Below are 18,470 nucleotides of genomic sequence, written 5' to 3'. Positions count from 1 at the left end.
AGTCCACCTCTTGCCTTATGAAGTCGTTTAAATAGAGCAAGCAGGAGTCTGTTGAATGTGACTTCCTAAAGCCAGATTGAAATTCATACAGCAGACTATGCAATGATAGATAACTGTCTATCTGATCAAAAATCACTTTTTCGATTACTTTAGAGATTGAAGAAAGAATTGAAACAGGACGATAATTTCCTGGTTCCAGTTTGCTTCCTTTTTTGTATAACGGGGCTACTTTAGCAATTTTGAATTCACGAGGAATCTGGCCTTGTGTTATGGACATATTAATTATAAACGTTATAGGTGAAGAGATGACTTCAGCTGCGTCTCTTAGGAACCTGGACGGGATGTTATCAAGACCGGTTGCTTTAGATGGGTTTAGGGCCTTAAGTCTTTTAAGCACCTCCCCTTCAGACACTTCTGTAAAAGAAAAAGCATCTGGCTGAACGTTCATCTTTTTGTAGAATGAATCAACATGGCTCTCACCAAAGACCCCTGTAAAGGTCGGCAGTTTCTTTACCAGGGTGTCTGCTATAGTGGTGAAGAACCTGTTGAAGCAGTCTGCAACTTTAATTTTATCTGATGTGACTGTACCATCTATAATCAGGGTCTTATTTATGGTTTTTGTCCTAAGTCTGTTGTTTTGCCCTAGGTGTTTCAAGGTTTTCCATAGTTGTGAAGGATTATTTTTGTTTTCTGCTATAGACTCCCTGAAGAAGTTTGCCTTTGCTTTCTTAATAAGCTGATTTGCCTCATTTCGCAATTTTTTAAATATGCGGAAAGAGGCGGGATCTCTGTGTTTTCTAAAGTGACCAAAACTGACATTTCTTGCCTTTATAGCCTCAATAATGTCAGTGTTGACCCAGGGTTCTGACCTGGCTTTGATCCTGGACGTCTTCAGGGGAGCAATTCTATCAACAGCAGACAAAAACAATGTTTTAAAGTAGCACCACGCTTCCTCCACTGAGGAGCTAGAAAAGACATCTGACCAGTCCAAACTACCCAGGAAGTCTAATAGAACCTCTGTATTGTAGTTTTTCAGAGACCTGGACCTCACTGAGCTGTGACAGTTAAATACAGATCTACGGGTTTTTCGAGTGCAGAAAATCATTGAATGATCACTAAGACCGTATTCGATGACACCACTGTTTGATATTTTGGACTTGTCAGATGTCAGTACCAGGTCTATGATGGTCTGAGAGGAGGTAGATACTCTTGTAAATCGGGATATCAATTGATGCATGCTGCATAGATGGCTGAAGTTCCTTAAGGATTTATAAATAGAGGAATCCTTCTTCAGTATATTGGTGTTTAAATCTCCCATCAATATCGCCTCTGTTTTACCAAAGTTTACTGAGTTTAAACACACCTCCTCCAATTCATCATAGAAACGGCTTTGATCTGGTGGCCTATACAGGGCTCCGAAAAGAATGGGTTTAGAGTTTGGAAATATAATATCGAGCCAAACGGCCTCGATGTGGCCGTGGTCAAGGTCTGCCCGTACATTATAACATATATCAGATCTAACGTACACACATACACCCCCACCGTTACGGTTTCGGTCTTTTCTTATCACAGCATAGTTTTCTATCTCAATTTCAGAATCATTTATAGTGTTATCAAGCCAAGTTTCTGAAAAAGATATTATTCCAACTATGTTTGAAGCAAACAATAATCTAATTTCGTCCATTTTATGAATGAGGCTTCTTACGTTAAGGTGTATCATGTGCAAACCTCTAGATGCAAACAACGTGTCCATGTCCGCGGGTACAGACAGTCTGGGTGGACTGCCAGGAATCTTCGTGGTTTCTTGATATTGTTCCCCGGCTGCTGGGCCCCTGGCCGTCGGCATGGCCCCACCGGAGAACATGGGTGAACTGGGTAGGCTGTCATGGTTCCCGTCAGCCGGGGCGATGTCACCGCTGGCCTGGTCATAGGCCGGATGGACAGGTGTCGGCCACGGGGGCTCAGCCCGTGGTCGTGCTGAGGCGGCAGGGTGGTCTGGCGTCGGCCACGGGGGCTCAGCCCGTGGTCGTGCTGGGACGGCCGGATGGGCAGGCGTTGGTCACGGGGGCTCAGCCCGTGGTCGTGCTGAGACGGTTGATGATGGTAGACCATCTGGGGCTGCTAGGACCGCCTGGTCCCTCAGCGCGTCCCCGCCGCAGATGGACTCTGGACGCCGAAGTGGCGCTGTGACTGCCGCTGCTGTAGCTGGCGCTGCTAAGCTGTCGCCAGGTGACAGCCCGATGTAGGCTCTAGCCGGGTGGATGGCCGTGTGCACCGCCGAAAGCCGCGAGGGTCCGGCCCGCGCCGTAGATGTCAGATGGTCAGGCGAAGGCCGCGGGGGCCCGGTAGGCCTGCCTAGCGGCCTAGCTAGCGGCCTACCTGGCGGCAGGCAGTCGTTGTTACCACCCTCCGATGGCTCCGGAGCTACAACAAGGCTCGCCGGCGGCGAGGGTGATGGCTCTCCCGTCGACAGGTCCACCGTCATAGGCCGCGGGGGCTCAGCCCGCGCCGTAGTTGTAGGATGGTCAGGCCCACCCAGCGGCACAACCGGCGCTGGTTCAATTCCACTTAGCCGCGCGAAGACCGATGGGGGTAAGTGGAGCCATGCTAAAACGTTAGCTACCGACTGTTGTGGGAGCCAGGCTAATTGCTGGATTGCTATGTTAGCATGTACAGTTTGTGTGGATGTATTAGCCTCTAGCGTCCCTCCGGTAAACGGTGCAGGGCCTGGGCACGGGTGGATGTCGCCCGAGATCAGCAGGCAGATGGAGATTATGTTCCTGCGATCATCAGTTCCCTTTACAATAAGGGGCCGCCATTTACGCCGTAACAGCGAGTCGTAACTTGCCGCAAGGCCAAAGCCGAAGTGTTTGTTTGTTTTAACGTTGTCGTCGGGAATGTAGAACGTCGCAAAGTTCTCCATTGATTCCCCAACTATCCTCTGATCCAGCAGTACTGGTCGCATATTCTTCACCGCGGCTGTGATCAGGAATAACGTGCAAAAAACACTCAAAATGCTCAATAACAGATTTGTTGGACGACGCTGTGTGCTCGCAGGCTGCTGCAGCCGCCGCCGCCATGATAGAGGAGGAGTCATCTCACATTGAAATTGAAAACATATAGTGCAATGAAATATGTACTATCCATTGAATGAATAATGCAAAATAAAATTAGGGCACTACTACGTGGAATGGAAATGGAGCCAAAAACTATTCACTATGTATGCAACCAAAATATCAACAAAAATAAATTGTTTGTCTTCTCAGGCATCGAACACATTTTTAAATGTAAGTAGAGTGCAAACTGCGGAGTAAAATGAGGTTTCCAGTATTCCCGTCAGCAACACATGAGCTTAATGTTTCTATGATGACAACGTTACAGCAGGCTTTTAACGTTAATATCGTTAGCCAATAGCTAACGTTAGCAGCTAGCTAAAACTTAACGTTGCGGTTGGCAGTGAGCTAACAAGCTAATTAGCCTTCATCTGCATTCGCCACAACGTGCTTCCTTTTGAGATGCTCGTGCATCATACTCGTTCTGACATGATAAGCGAGTTCAGCTTATTTAGCAGATTTTGCATTTCACATTATTGTGCGTGAAATGCTCCCACACTTTGGACGTATGAGGATGGCTAGACATTTTTTCTGTGGAGCACTGGGTGCAAGCTGCTGGTTTTTCCGCTGACGAGAGATCACATGCTTTTTTTCACCAGTCACCATTGGTTCAACCTAGTGTCAGAGAGAGAGAGAGAGAGAGAGAGAGAGAGAGAGAGAGAGAGAGAGAGAGAGAGAGAGAGAGAGAGAGAGGGGCGTCAGCGGAGGACCAAAATGCGAGACTCATTAGCCAATGAACAGCCAGGAATGGGTCTTGCGCTACTTTTGCATGCTAAAATAAAGCTGATAATGTACAATTTGATTCAAGGGATGAAAAACCCTTTCAAAGTACAACACAAACTGTCTATTTTGCTGCAACTCGACAGTGCTGCTTTTTTTACTCAAGAGTTCCAGGACCTTACTTCCTGGAAAAAAAACTGGTCAATTGGAGTGAATGGAGATGTCGGGACTCTTCTATCTACATGGCTCTGGTTCAAGGCAACGCTGTGTTGCCTTCAAGTGAACTGGGACACAGGCTCTCAACTTTAATGCCGTTCTGATTTTTAACGCTCTGAAAAAATAAATATATATATTGAAGGTCGAATTCTGTACTCGCACACGTGCCCCAAAAGGCATTTTACAATTCGCACTGTTCTATTTTTAGTCGCATATGCGAGTAAAACGGGCGCAGTCCCAGCCCTGCACACACACACACACACACACACACACACACACACACACACACACACACACACACACACACACACACTCTCTCTCTCTCACACACACTCTCTCTCTCACACACCCACCCACTCACACACACACACACACACACACACACACTCTCTCTCTCTCACACACACTCTCTCTCTCTCACACTCACACACACACACACACTCTCTCTCTTGACCACTCTCTTTCCTTCCTCTGACTGATTCTCTTCTCTGCCCCCTTCCCTCTCCATCACTCTTCTATAGCTGCTCCTTCCTCCTGCTTCAGTCCTTTTTACATGCTCCTCTTCCTCTCCCTCTCTTTCTCCTTTTCATCCCTTTCTTCCTGTCCTCCCTCATCGCCCTGTCTTTCCCTGCTACTCCTCCCTCAGATCCCTGCTCTGCTGCTCTGGCCAGGACCTGCTCCCTTACCACACTGTTGCAGAAAGAGGGCTAGATCAGAGCGTGACAAATATACAAAGGCTATTTGTGTTAGTGTTGTTTAGCATTCTTAGCTAGCAGTATTCTTAGCTAGCAGTACCCCCAGTTTGTTTCAGTGAAAAATGCCAACACTGCAACAGCAACAAGCTGATTCAAAGGTGAATAAATAATGTAGAAGCTTTGTTAGATGTGCCTGGTGAAGACAGACTAAAACAAATTCAAAAAGTCCTGAAGCGGAGTAGGCTGCAGTGGAGTAATTAATGCCTGTCCAGCAGAGGGTGCACTGAGCGCTCAATATGGTGCTCCCTCACTCACAGGGGACGTGGAGGGAAATGTTCACCTTTGGGTCGCCCACTGGAGTTCATAGGTCACCGAGCGTTTGACGTGTGTGTGTGTGTGTGTGTCAGAGAAAAAGTGAGAGAGAGTTAAGGGGGAGAGAACACGTCTGTCGCCTGAACCAAGTCCACTCCCTACTAGGCATGGGTCGTTTTGAAAATTTTGAAACCGGTTCAATTTCCCCCCAAAAAACATATCAAACCGGTATATCGAATAAAAAAAAAAATTGTGTAGCCCATAAATGACTGTAATGCGACTGCAGTTGGTGGCGATAATGCACCTCTAAGCTGGTATGCCAAGCAGCACTAACACTGAATAAAAATAAGCAGAACCATTTAACTGTAACAACACACTGTTTTTATTTCTCATAACTATTCAGCTTCACTTTTCTTCAAACATCAACATAATAAACAAAAACAAAAATCTTTTTTTTTGGTGATCAAACCGGTTTGGGCTCGTACACCGAACCGAACCGGTAAAACCGGAAATCGACCCATGCCTACTCCCTACCACTACCACCAACTGATGAAGGACTTTGTGCTCCACCAAAACTGGCTTGAAGCTTGAAGGGAGTCAGTTTATTCATTTTCATTTCCTAGATTTAGTTCTTCAATGACTGTGTTTCAAACAAATCCAGGAGCAGAGATTATATACCATCAGCATACACCACCTGTAGCCAATCCAGGAGCAGAGATTATATACCATCAGCAGCATACACCACCTGTAGCCAATCCAGGAGCAGAGATTATATACCATCAGCAGCATACACCACCTGTAGCCAATCCAGGAGCAGAGATTATATACCATCAGCAGCATACACCACCTGTAGCCAATTGTAACTAGCCTACTTGGAGAGCGTTAATTGGTGTGTCCGTGTGTGCTTGGTTCATCGTCTCCTCACCCCAGAAATTCTGTTTATCTTAATATGATGTGAGGTTCAGCTTTACTGTACTTCTAAGTAAAGAGTGTGTGTACTTTTCCCATCTCTGGACATCAGTGATGTCACAATGATGTCACAATGCCTATGTATGACATCACTGATGACATCATCACAGATAACATCACTGAACTATTCACCTTATTCACCACGCCCACTTTTTCTCTCTTCCGCGTTAGACGCAATTGTATTGTTCTTCCGGCCAATTTCAAAACAAAACGTCACTATCCACCTTATTTTTGGTGGCCATGATGCACCATGGGTGCTGCTTCCTTCTGCTGTCCTCTTCCCCCGTTACGTCTAGCTTGACACAACACAGCCCGTCTAATGTACCCGTCTGTAAACGGTGCAGCTGAGCTGATAAATGCCGACTTGTTCAACGAGCAACAGGTTAGCGGATGTGATAGATAACATCATTAGGCTACATTCCCAAAACGAGTGTTATTTTGTGACGAGCAAACTTTTAACGTCGGAGTTCGACAAGGAAATGCGATGCGAGGAGGCACGCGCTGCAGTGCAGAGTACTATCCAGGCAGCGTCAAGCCAGCGTAAACACAGCTGCTCACGTTCTAGACCGGATATTGCTCCCAGAATTATTTTACAGCGGAGCCTCACAAAAATAAGGTGGATAATAATGAAAGAAGTTTGGCAACATTCAGAATTAAAGGATGGGTTTTCCGTGGGGAATATGAATATATATTAAATCTCACGCCCCTAAGGTTTTCGAATCCGTTGAAATTTTTGAAATTGGATATTCACTGCCAGAGATATCAAGCATCTCTCACATATTTTTTGGGCCAGCCGACGCGTTTCGCGTCATCTGGCCTAAGTCCGCCTTGCGGAAGTCGTGCACCTATGAACTACAACTGTTGTTGGCCATGGTCCCGCCTCTAGAGGTCCTCCACGCCCCTTCAGAGGCCTTGACCAAAACAAAAACGCAGCCATCTTGTCAACCGCCTAGCCTGCTGTAGCTAATATTAGCTTCCCATAGTTCCTTGCAAAGAGACCATTATCTCGGGAACGGAAGCACTAATCGACACGGGACTGGCGGCATTGGAAAGCTCGTCAAATTTTACATCTAGTAGTAGGTGGGTTGAAGTAACGAAATCAACGCTGAGCAATGTACCCGTTTTTACACATTTTTACAGAAAATAGTTACAACATCAGATGCGCGTAACTCCTACGAAAATGCCTTAAAATGCATGAAAAAATTTTTATGAAGACATCTCCCGACATATATACTACCGTTTACATTTGGTGCAATTTGGAGGCAATTGATTTTCGATTTATTTTCGATTTATTTCTTCTTCTCTCCATGTCTTCTCTCCATGTCTTCTTCTTCTTTGAGTTTTATGGCGGTTGGCAAACATATATGTGCATTACCGCCACCTACTGGAGTTTGATATCAGCCAAACGCCTGAGGGGTGGGCATGGAAACGAAGGCCACGCGAGCCCAGTGCATTGTGGGAAATGTAGTATTTCGAGTCCCCGCACCCCCCCCCCCCCCCACCACCCCCCCCCCCCACACACACAGAGTGGATTTCTGGTGATATCTCAGGCTGTAAACAACCAATTTCAAAAATTTCAACGGATTCTAAAACCTTAGGGGCGTGAGATTTAATATATATTCATATTCCCCACGGAAAACCCGGCCTTTAAGCTACACTGCGGCCAACTTCTTCAGTTACATGTTCATAGCGTTACTGCTGCGAGGAGCCGTTGGCTGTTACCCGGTCAGCATTTAACGTTAGTTACAAAAGCACATCGACAGTGTTTTCTCACTGCCAGTAGCCTAACTACAGTATGGTTTGACAGATAGCTAGTCCGATCGGTGTCAGCACAGCCAGCGCTCCCCGTCCTCGCTGCTCGTTAAAGATTTCCAATAGGCGTTATTCTGATAAACTGGTCACATATAGGCTATGTTACGTTCTCACCAGACAAATATTAAAACTTTAAAACAGTTTGTTTTTTAGCTTGTAGGCGTACTCTACTTCCGTGTCTAAAACCGGAAAGACGATTACGAAATGACGTCATGCAGGAGCGTCCTTGTATGGGCAAAGAATAAGGTGAATAGCCTCGTGTGTGTGAGTGAATTTATGACATCACTGATGATGTCATTAGTGGGACAGACAGAGCCCGAGCTCCCATTTATATACTGATGATCATCAGTAATGTCATAAATCAGGGATTGTGATGTCATCAGTGATGTCACTCAAGCAATTGTGATGACATCAGTGATGTCACTCAAGTAATGTCATCAGTGATGTCACTCAAGCAATTGTGATGTCATAAATCGTACCTGGCTGAAGCTATATAAGTGGTGGAAGATGCAAGAAAAGCCATAAGAAGAAGAAGCCGCTGCTCGCGTACGATAATTTCCTCCCAAAAACGATCATTTTGACCCTCAGGTACGATAATTCAACATTTCCTACCTGGCAACACTGCCTTCTGTTTGAGACACAGCATACAAGTCAGTGTGGTACAGTGACACATCTGAATGAATGGCTGTTCGAGCAGAGCATGGTGACAGGCAGCTGCTCCATGATGCCGCCTGTGCAGGAGACCTGGACACACTGAGGAGGCTGCTGCAGGAAGACCACTTCAGAAGGCAGATCAATGAGCAGTGTCTTTATGGGGTGAGGACCCCTCTGGGGCTCGCAGCCTGGAGGGGTCATGCTGCCTGTGTGGACTACCTGATCACACAGGGAGCACAGGTAGACCTAGCTACAATGTTTAACTGGACACCTCTCTACTGGGCCGTGTGCTGCGGTCACCTGGACTGTGTCCGGATCCTCCTGGAAGCCGGGGCCGACCCTAACAGAATCATACATGGCTCACAACACACCCTTCTCTACATCAGTGCTGAACCCACCAACCTGGACTGCTTCCACCTGCTGCTCCAGGCGGCTGGCGTTCTGACCCGTGAGGTGGCTTCTCACCTGCTGGCGGTGGTGCTGCATAACAGGTGCAACACGGCCTTCGTCCAGCTGCTGCTGGACCACGGTGCTGACCCGGCCCTGGTGACCACAGAGCAGGCACAGCTGGAGGAGAGGGCGGATCCTGAGGCTCTCAGGGTCTTTCTGGAGGCCAAGAGATGTCCTCTGGCCCACGTGTGTCGGATCCAGATCCGCCAAGCGCTGGGCACACATCGCCTGAACCAAGTGCACTCCCTACCACTAACACAAGTGATGAAGGACTTCGTGCTCTACCAAAACTGACTTGAAGCTTGAAGGGAGTCAGTTTATTTATTTTCATTTCCTAGATTTAGTTCTTCAGTGACTGTTTCAAACAAATCCAGGAGCAGAGATGATATACCATCAGCATAAATACACCACCTGTAGACAATCCTACTACTTGGAGAGCGTTAATTGGAGTGTGTCTGTGTGTGCTCAGTTCATCGTCTCCAGAGTCCTCAGCCCAGAAATTCTGTTTGTCTTAAATGACGTGAGGTTCAGTTAGCTTTAGGAGAAATACTTTTTACTTTTATACTTGATTACATTTCAGAGCCTGTAATGTTTTACTTTTACTTGATTAAACAAGTTGAATCAGTACTTCTACTTTTACCAGAGTCTTTATTTACACAAGTAACTGTACTTCTACTTAACCCATTGATACCCGCTGCAGCATTTGTGTGTGTATCCCTTTAAGACCGCGGTCATACGCGGTTCGCGGTCTTAAAGGGATACACACACAAATGCTGCATCAGGTATCAATGGGTTAAGTAAAGAATGTGTGTACTTCTCCCATTGACATGCTGAATACTGATGGGCAGTGGCAGCTCCCCGTCAGCGCCTCCACACATGCCACTTTGCAGACGTGTCTTCCCACCCATATTACTGCTGTCTGGGTCACATTACATAACTGGACTATCTCTCTCTCTGCTCTTTTCCTCAGTGTCTCTCTCCCTCGTCCCTGTGTCTATATTTACATTACCTTTATAAAACACTCTCTCTCTGCTCTTTTCCTCAGTGTCTCTCTCCCTCGTCCCTGTGTCTATATTTACATTACCTTTATAAAACACTCTCTCTCTCTGCTCTTTTCCTCAGTGTCTCTCTCCCTCGTCCCTGTGTCTATATTTACATTACCTTTATAAAACACTCTCTCTGCTCTTTTCCTCAGTGTCTCTCTCCCTCGTCCCTGTGTCTATATTTACATTACCTTTATAAAACACTCTCTCTCTGCTCTTTTCCTCAGTGTCTCTCTCCCTCGTCCCTGTGTCTATATTTACATTACCTTTATAAAACACTCTCTCTCTCTGCTCTTTTCCTCAGTGTCTCTCTCCCTCGTCCCTGTGTCTATATTTACATTACCTTTATAAAACACTCTCTCTGCTCTTTTCCTCAGTGTCTCTCTCCCTCGTCCCTGTGTCTATTTACATTACCTTTATAAAACACCCTCTGCTCTTTTCCTCAGTGTCTCTCTCCCTCGTCCCTGTGTCTATATTTACATTACCTTTATAAAACTCTCTCTGCTCTTTTCCTCAGTGTCTCTCTCCCTCGTCCCTGTGTCTTACTTCTACATTACCTTTATAAAACACTCTCTCTGCTCTTTTCCTCAGTGTCTCTCTCCCTCGTCCCTGTGTCTATATTTACATTACCTTTATAAAACACTCTCTCTGCTCTTTTCCTCAGTGTCTCTCTCCCTCGTCCCTGTGTCTATATTTACATTACCTTTATAAAACACACTCTCTCTGCTCTTTTCCTCAGTGTCTCTCCCTCGTCCCTGTGTCTATATTTACATTACCTTTAGAAAACACTCACTCACCCTAGGGATGGGGCAGATCCAATTTTTATTTGCAATTCCAGCGCGCGCTGGCCGTAATTTGCCCATGTATAATAGTATCCTTCTTTGCCTTGTATGTTTTCTTAATTTGGTCTGCTTTTTGCAAGGTATATTTTAAAAAAAATCTTTAATTGGCCAAATCTTTGCCTATACTGTATATTCAAGAAAAATATTGATATCGGTATAATATCGGTATCGGCAGATATCGGAATCAAATCGGAAGTGAAAAAAGTGGATTGGTGCATCCCTAACTCCCCCCCCCCCCCCCCCCCCGCTCTCTCTCTCTCTCCAGGAAAGGTGTGAGTGAAAGAGAAGTGACCTCTGAGGAGAGAGAACATGCCAAACGCATTGTGTACTCTGTTGTGTACGGGGCAGGTGAGTGTATGTACTTAGTAGTACACACACACACACATTGTGTACTCTGTTGTGTACGGGGCAGGTGAGTGTATGTACTTAGTAGTACACACACACACACATTGTGTACTCTGTTGTGTACGGGGCAGGTGAGTGTATGTACTTAGTAGTACACACACACACACATTGTGTACTCTGTTGTGTACGGGGCAGGTGAGTGTATGTACTTAGTAGTACACACACACACACATTGTGTACTCTGTTGTGTACGGGGCAGGTGAGTGTATGTACTTAGTAGTACACACACACACACATTGTGTACTCTGTTGTGTACGGGGCAGGTGAGTGTATGTACTTAGTAGTACACACACACACACATTGTGTACTCTGTTGTGTACGGGGCAGGTGAGTGTATGTACTTAGTAGTACACACACACACACATTGTGTACTCTGTTGTGTACGGGGCAGGTGAGTGTATGTACTTAGTAGTACACACACACACACATTGTGTACTCTGTTGTGTACGGGGCAGGTGAGTGTATGTACTTAGTAGTACACACACACACACATTGTGTACTCTGTTGTGTACGGGGCAGGTGAGTGTATGTACTTAGTAGTACACACACACACACATTGTGTACTCTGTTGTGTACGGGGCAGGTGAGTGTATGTACTTAGTAGTACACACACACACACATTGTGTACTCTGTTGTGTACGGGGCAGGTGAGTGTATGTACTTAGTAGTACACACACACACACATTGTGTACTCTGTTGTGTACGGGGCAGGTGAGTGTATGTACTTAGTAGTACACACACACACACATTGTGTACTCTGTTGTGTACGGGGCAGGTGAGTGTATGTACTTAGTAGTACACACACACACACATTGTGTACTCTGTTGTGTACGGGGCAGGTGAGTGTATGTACTTAGTAGTACACACACACACACATTGTGTACTCTGTTGTGTACGGGGCAGGTGAGTGTATGTACTTAGTAGTACACACACACACACATTGTGTACTCTGTTGTGTACGGGGCAGGTGAGTGTATGTACTTAGTAGTACACACACACACACATTGTGTACTCTGTTGTGTACGGGGCAGGTGAGTGTATGTACTTAGTAGTACACACACACACACATTGTGTACTCTGTTGTGTACGGGGCAGGTGAGTGTATGTACTTAGTAGTACACACACACACACATTGTGTACTCTGTTGTGTACGGGGCAGGTGAGTGTATGTACTTAGTAGTACACACACACACACATTGTGTACTCTGTTGTGTACGGGGCAGGTGAGTGTATGTACTTAGTAGTACACACACACACACATTGTGTACTCTGTTGTGTACGGGGCAGGTGAGTGTATGTACTTAGTAGTACACACACACACACATTGTGTACTCTGTTGTGTACGGGGCAGGTGAGTGTATGTACTTAGTAGTACACACACACACACATTGTGTACTCTGTTGTGTACGGGGCAGGTGAGTGTATGTACTTAGTAGTACACACACACACACATTGTGTACTCTGTTGTGTACGGGGCAGGTGAGTGTATGTACTTAGTAGTACACACACACACACATTGTGTACTCTGTTGTGTACGGGGCAGGTGAGTGTATGTACTTAGTAGTACACACACACACACATTGTGTACTCTGTTGTGTACGGGGCAGGTGAGTGTATGTACTTAGTAGTACACACACACACACATTGTGTACTCTGTTGTGTACGGGGCAGGTGAGTGTATGTACTTAGTAGTACACACACACACACATTGTGTACTCTGTTGTGTACGGGGCAGGTGAGTGTATGTACTTAGTAGTACACACACACACACATTGTGTACTCTGTTGTGTACGGGGCAGGTGAGTGTATGTACTTAGTAGTACACACACACACACATTGTGTACTCTGTTGTGTACGGGGCAGGTGAGTGTATGTACTTAGTAGTACACACACACACACATTGTGTACTCTGTTGTGTACGGGGCAGGTGAGTGTATGTACTTAGTAGTACACACACACACACATTGTGTACTCTGTTGTGTACGGGGCAGGTGAGTGTATGTACTTAGTAGTACACACACACACACATTGTGTACTCTGTTGTGTACGGGGCAGGTGAGTGTATGTACTTAGTAGTACACACACACACACATTGTGTACTCTGTTGTGTACGGGGCAGGTGAGTGTATGTACTTAGTAGTACACACACACACACATTGTGTACTCTGTTGTGTACGGGGCAGGTGAGTGTATGTACTTAGTAGTACACACACACACACATTGTGTACTCTGTTGTGTACGGGGCAGGTGAGTGTATGTACTTAGTAGTACACACACACACACATTGTGTACTCTGTTGTGTACGGGGCAGGTGAGTGTATGTACTTAGTAGTACACACACACACACATTGTGTACTCTGTTGTGTACGGGGCAGGTGAGTGTATGTACTTAGTAGTACACACACACACACATTGTGTACTCTGTTGTGTACGGGGCAGGTGAGTGTATGTACTTAGTAGTACACACACACACACATTGTGTACTCTGTTGTGTACGGGGCAGGTGAGTGTATGTACTTAGTAGTACACACACACACACATTGTGTACTCTGTTGTGTACGGGGCAGGTGAGTGTATGTACTTAGTAGTACACACACACACACATTGTGTACTCTGTTGTGTACGGGGCAGGTGAGTGTATGTACTTAGTAGTACACACACACACACATTGTGTACTCTGTTGTGTACGGGGCAGGTGAGTGTATGTACTTAGTAGTACACACACACACACATTGTGTACTCTGTTGTGTACGGGGCAGGTGAGTGTATGTACTTAGTAGTACACACACACACACATTGTGTACTCTGTTGTGTACGGGGCAGGTGAGTGTATGTACTTAGTAGTACACACACACACACATTGTGTACTCTGTTGTGTACGGGGCAGGTGAGTGTATGTACTTAGTAGTACACACACACACACATTGTGTACTCTGTTGTGTACGGGGCAGGTGAGTGTATGTACTTAGTAGTACACACACACACACATTGTGTACTCTGTTGTGTACGGGGCAGGTGAGTGTATGTACTTAGTAGTACACACACACACACATTGTGTACTCTGTTGTGTACGGGGCAGGTGAGTGTATGTACTTAGTAGTACACACACACACACATTGTGTACTCTGTTGTGTACGGGGCAGGTGAGTGTATGTACTTAGTAGTACACACACACACACATTGTGTACTCTGTTGTGTACGGGGCAGGTGAGTGTATGTACTTAGTAGTACACACACACACACATTGTGTACTCTGTTGTGTACGGGGCAGGTGAGTGTATGTACTTAGTAGTACACACACACACACATTGTGTACTCTGTTGTGTACGGGGCAGGTGAGTGTATGTACTTAGTAGTACACACACACACACATTGTGTACTCTGTTGTGTACGGGGCAGGTGAGTGTATGTACTTAGTAGTACACACACACACACATTGTGTACTCTGTTGTGTACGGGGCAGGTGAGTGTATGTACTTAGTAGTACACACACACACACATTGTGTACTCTGTTGTGTACGGGGCAGGTGAGTGTATGTACTTAGTAGTACACACACACACACATTGTGTACTCTGTTGTGTACGGGGCAGGTGAGTGTATGTACTTAGTAGTACACACACACACACATTGTGTACTCTGTTGTGTACGGGGCAGGTGAGTGTATGTACTTAGTAGTACACACACACACACATTGTGTACTCTGTTGTGTACGGGGCAGGTGAGTGTATGTACTTAGTAGTACACACACACACACATTGTGTACTCTGTTGTGTACGGGGCAGGTGAGTGTATGTACTTAGTAGTACACACACACACACATTGTGTACTCTGTTGTGTACGGGGCAGGTGAGTGTATGTACTTAGTAGTACACACACACACACATTGTGTACTCTGTTGTGTACGGGGCAGGTGAGTGTATGTACTTAGTAGTACACACACACACACACACACACTCACAGAGCAGTGAATGGAAATCATTGATAGAGGATAATGAATTCAAACACTGTCAGCTGTATTTCCTGAATAGAGTTTATGTTTACATTGAGCCCAACTTGCAGTCACTGCTCTGGATAAGAGTCATCTAAGGTGATGACCAGTCTGGGAGGGGATAATGGAGCTGTACAGTTTCAATAGGTGGAAATGTCATTGAGCTCCTGGTTGGGACCTAAGTGGTTCATCTTGTGGAGAGGGTAACTGTGTTAGTGGTGGAGATACAGCAGTAAAACACCAGACAGGGAGAGAGGAGATAGAGGTAAGCGATAGTGAAGTTCTCTGGAGGACACAACATTCCCATTGATTGTTAATGGAAGATGACGGTTTTCCTGTGTTTGCGCCTCTTTTTTATGTTGCGGCTCACAGCCCTTATCCCAGAGAGCGGTGGAGGAGGAAAAGATTCCTATAGAAAGAAAGAGGGAGAGGGGTAGATGACTGTATAACGCACGCGCACACACACACACACACACACATGGCGTGCCTCACAAACACACACACACACACACACACACGGCGTGCCTCACAAACACACACATACAGAATAACACGTTACCACTGAATTCAATAACCACTGGACACCCTTCAGAAATGATGTTTCTGTGACGACATGCATTCATCTCAATGTCATGAGAGACTGTGTGTGTGTGTGTGTGTGTGTGTGTGTGTGTGTGTGTGTGTGATTAATAAGTGGTGGGGTGGGGGGACCACTACCACTGGCTTATTTTCTCCAGTAATAGCTTGTCCCTGATGCAGTAAATGCCCTGTCATTTAGGCTGCTGTCCAGGCAACTATTAGATGTTGTAATATCCACGTATCTGTCACAGTCATGTAATAGAGTAGCGATACCATCTATTTTCATTTATTTGAACCTGAACAAATATTAGACATGATTGTGTAGAATATTTTGTTTATTGTATTTCACTCTTAGCATCTTATATCAACATCTTGCCTTTTTCTAAGTACACATAAACACACCTTATTATTATTATTATTATTATTATTATTATTATTATTATTATTATTATTATTATTATTGTTTATTTATTTACAGTTATAGATGATTAACCAGCAACACTTTTGGTTGGAGCAGGAGATAAACTTTAGTCAATCTTCTTTTATCTCTTTGTATCAGTTTCCCTACTGGCACAGCTCTACCGCTCTACGCTCTACCATCTGACAACCTTCATAGTATGGTGACAGCAGAGCAGACACGGCCAAATATGTAAACGTTAATGTGGCTAACCTTTGTTAGCCACGTTAAAGGCTGGCTCACACTACAGGATTTTCGGGCCGATTTATGCCCGATTCACCCCTCCCGAGAATCGGAGGAGAAATCTGGCCTGGCAGCTTGCCAAGCTTGGTCGGGCCCGACTTTCGGCACCGATTATCTTGTAGTGTGAGCTGTTTGCAGATCCAATCTTAAGCCTCCCGATCTGCTCACAGCCTCATCGGGGCCGTCCCGATCATATCAAACATGTTTAATATTTAGGACTGAAAATCTGCGCGAATACATCATCCTGCTGCTGCGCGAGACTCCCGTCATTATCGTTAATTGACGCGGCTCATTTGATGCGCTGCACTGCAGGCTGGTGCCAAATACCAACAGCACAGAACCATGAGTATTTGGGGGAAAATGTCACTAATTTATATCACAATGAATGACCAATGAATAAAAAGTTGTTATATCGTAGTTTTGAGCCCCTGCCAGTCAGAGGCTGTCCTACCTGTCTATCGAGCAGTGTGGGGAAAAAAGGCATTGCTGCTGCGGGAAGCAATCCAGTCTATCCAAACTTTTGCCGATCTCATGACATGCAGCAGGGAAATATATTTTGGTAGCGCATGTGTTTGTGTTCTCCCTTGTACAGACAATAGAGTCGCGTTGTTTACACGCATGCTAACTACCGTGAGATTCATTTGTTTGGTGAGACGGGCATGAAAATGAGGAAACGAGAGAGAGAGGTGAGGTGGGGGCGGAGCGCTTTGGTCACTGCTGGAACCCTAAAAACGAGTATGGCCGGGCATCAAGGTGATTATCCTGCCGATAATCTTAATAATATCCTGTAGTGCGTGGTGCGCCACATTTACAAATCTTGTAGTGTGTGCATGTTTGAGATTCTAGGGAAGATAATCTGGGAAGATTCTCCTGTAGTGCGTGTCACAGCCAGATTTCAAAATCGGCTAGGATTGTCAGAATCCTGTAGTCTGAGCGCAGCTTAACACGCTGTTTATATAAATAAACAATTGATCTTATGGTGTTGTACAGTAGATTAATAAAGGGCATCACTTAGGTTGTTTTTCTCTTTCTCTCACCCTTCAGTATGACCCAGTTAATCTGTATTAGAGAAACAGCCCATCTACTGTTCTCCCTCAGCATAACATAACATGACAATAATACAATATGAACCCATTGGATACCTGATGCAGCATTTGTGTGTGTATTCCTTTAAGACCGCGAACCGCATCATAGAGACAGTCCGCATGTGTGGGAACGCCCACAAAATGTTAAACGGCTGGCGCGCGAGTGGGGTAAAACCGCCCATATATCTCAATGGGCTGACTCACCAAAAGACGGTGCTGCGGCTCTAAACTACAGGTTTGGGGGTTCTAGAGCAGAACACAAGACGTCTGCTCAGATGTGCGTTTACTGCGGTGGTTAAATCCCCGATCGTGTCTGCCTGGGCTGCTGAATGGATAGAACGGGGGTTTTTACCCCACCCTGACCACGCCCCCAGCCATGCTGAGCCAGCTAAACCAGCGTCTATGACGAGACGTGGCCTCAACCTATACGCGGGATGATGCGGTTCGCGGTCTTAAAGGAATACACACACAAATGAGGGATATACACGCAAATGCTGCATCAGGTATCAATGGCTTAAGCAATCACTGATGATCATAAAGCACATGGTTTGTATGAGTATTCTACAGTACAGTATATGTAGGCTACTAGGCCAGTGGTTATGTCTCTCTTTCTAGACACACTGTGGGTCCAATACAGGAGTGCACTCAGGCTCAGCAGCTCCAGAAATGCTGCTGGTCATGGAGTTGGTCTGTGGTATTTCTTCTACTTTAGCAAGAGTCACATTTCAGTGGGATAAAAGACACACACACACACACACACACACACACACACACACACACACACACACCACTGAATGAGTCAGTTCCAGGGAATTCAATGTCTACAATAATAGCCACTGAGACAAATGTGTAAACAGCGCTGATCTGAGCCGTGTAGGGAGGAGGC

General features: G+C 45.7%; 1 protein-coding gene across 1 annotated transcript in view; it reads left to right on the top strand.

Annotated features, from left to right (window-relative positions):
• The window catches only part of poln (polymerase (DNA directed) nu), a gene marked incomplete at both ends in the record, with an annotated part of 221,806 nt that overhangs the window by 155,856 nt on the left and 47,480 nt on the right, over positions 1–18,470 (top strand). Inside the window, one exon of the mRNA XM_083640219.1 lies at positions 11,092–11,174. Coding sequence (XP_083496345.1) covers positions 11,092–11,174 — 83 coding nt within the window. The remainder of the gene's footprint in view (positions 1–11,091; positions 11,175–18,470) is intronic.

The sequence above is a fragment of the Poromitra crassiceps genome (assembly GCF_964638095.1).
Source record: "Poromitra crassiceps genome assembly, chromosome: 7".
In the NCBI taxonomy this organism is placed as follows: domain Eukaryota; kingdom Metazoa; phylum Chordata; class Actinopteri; order Beryciformes; family Melamphaidae; genus Poromitra; species Poromitra crassiceps.
This window is presented reverse-complemented; position numbering and strand designations above follow the sequence as displayed.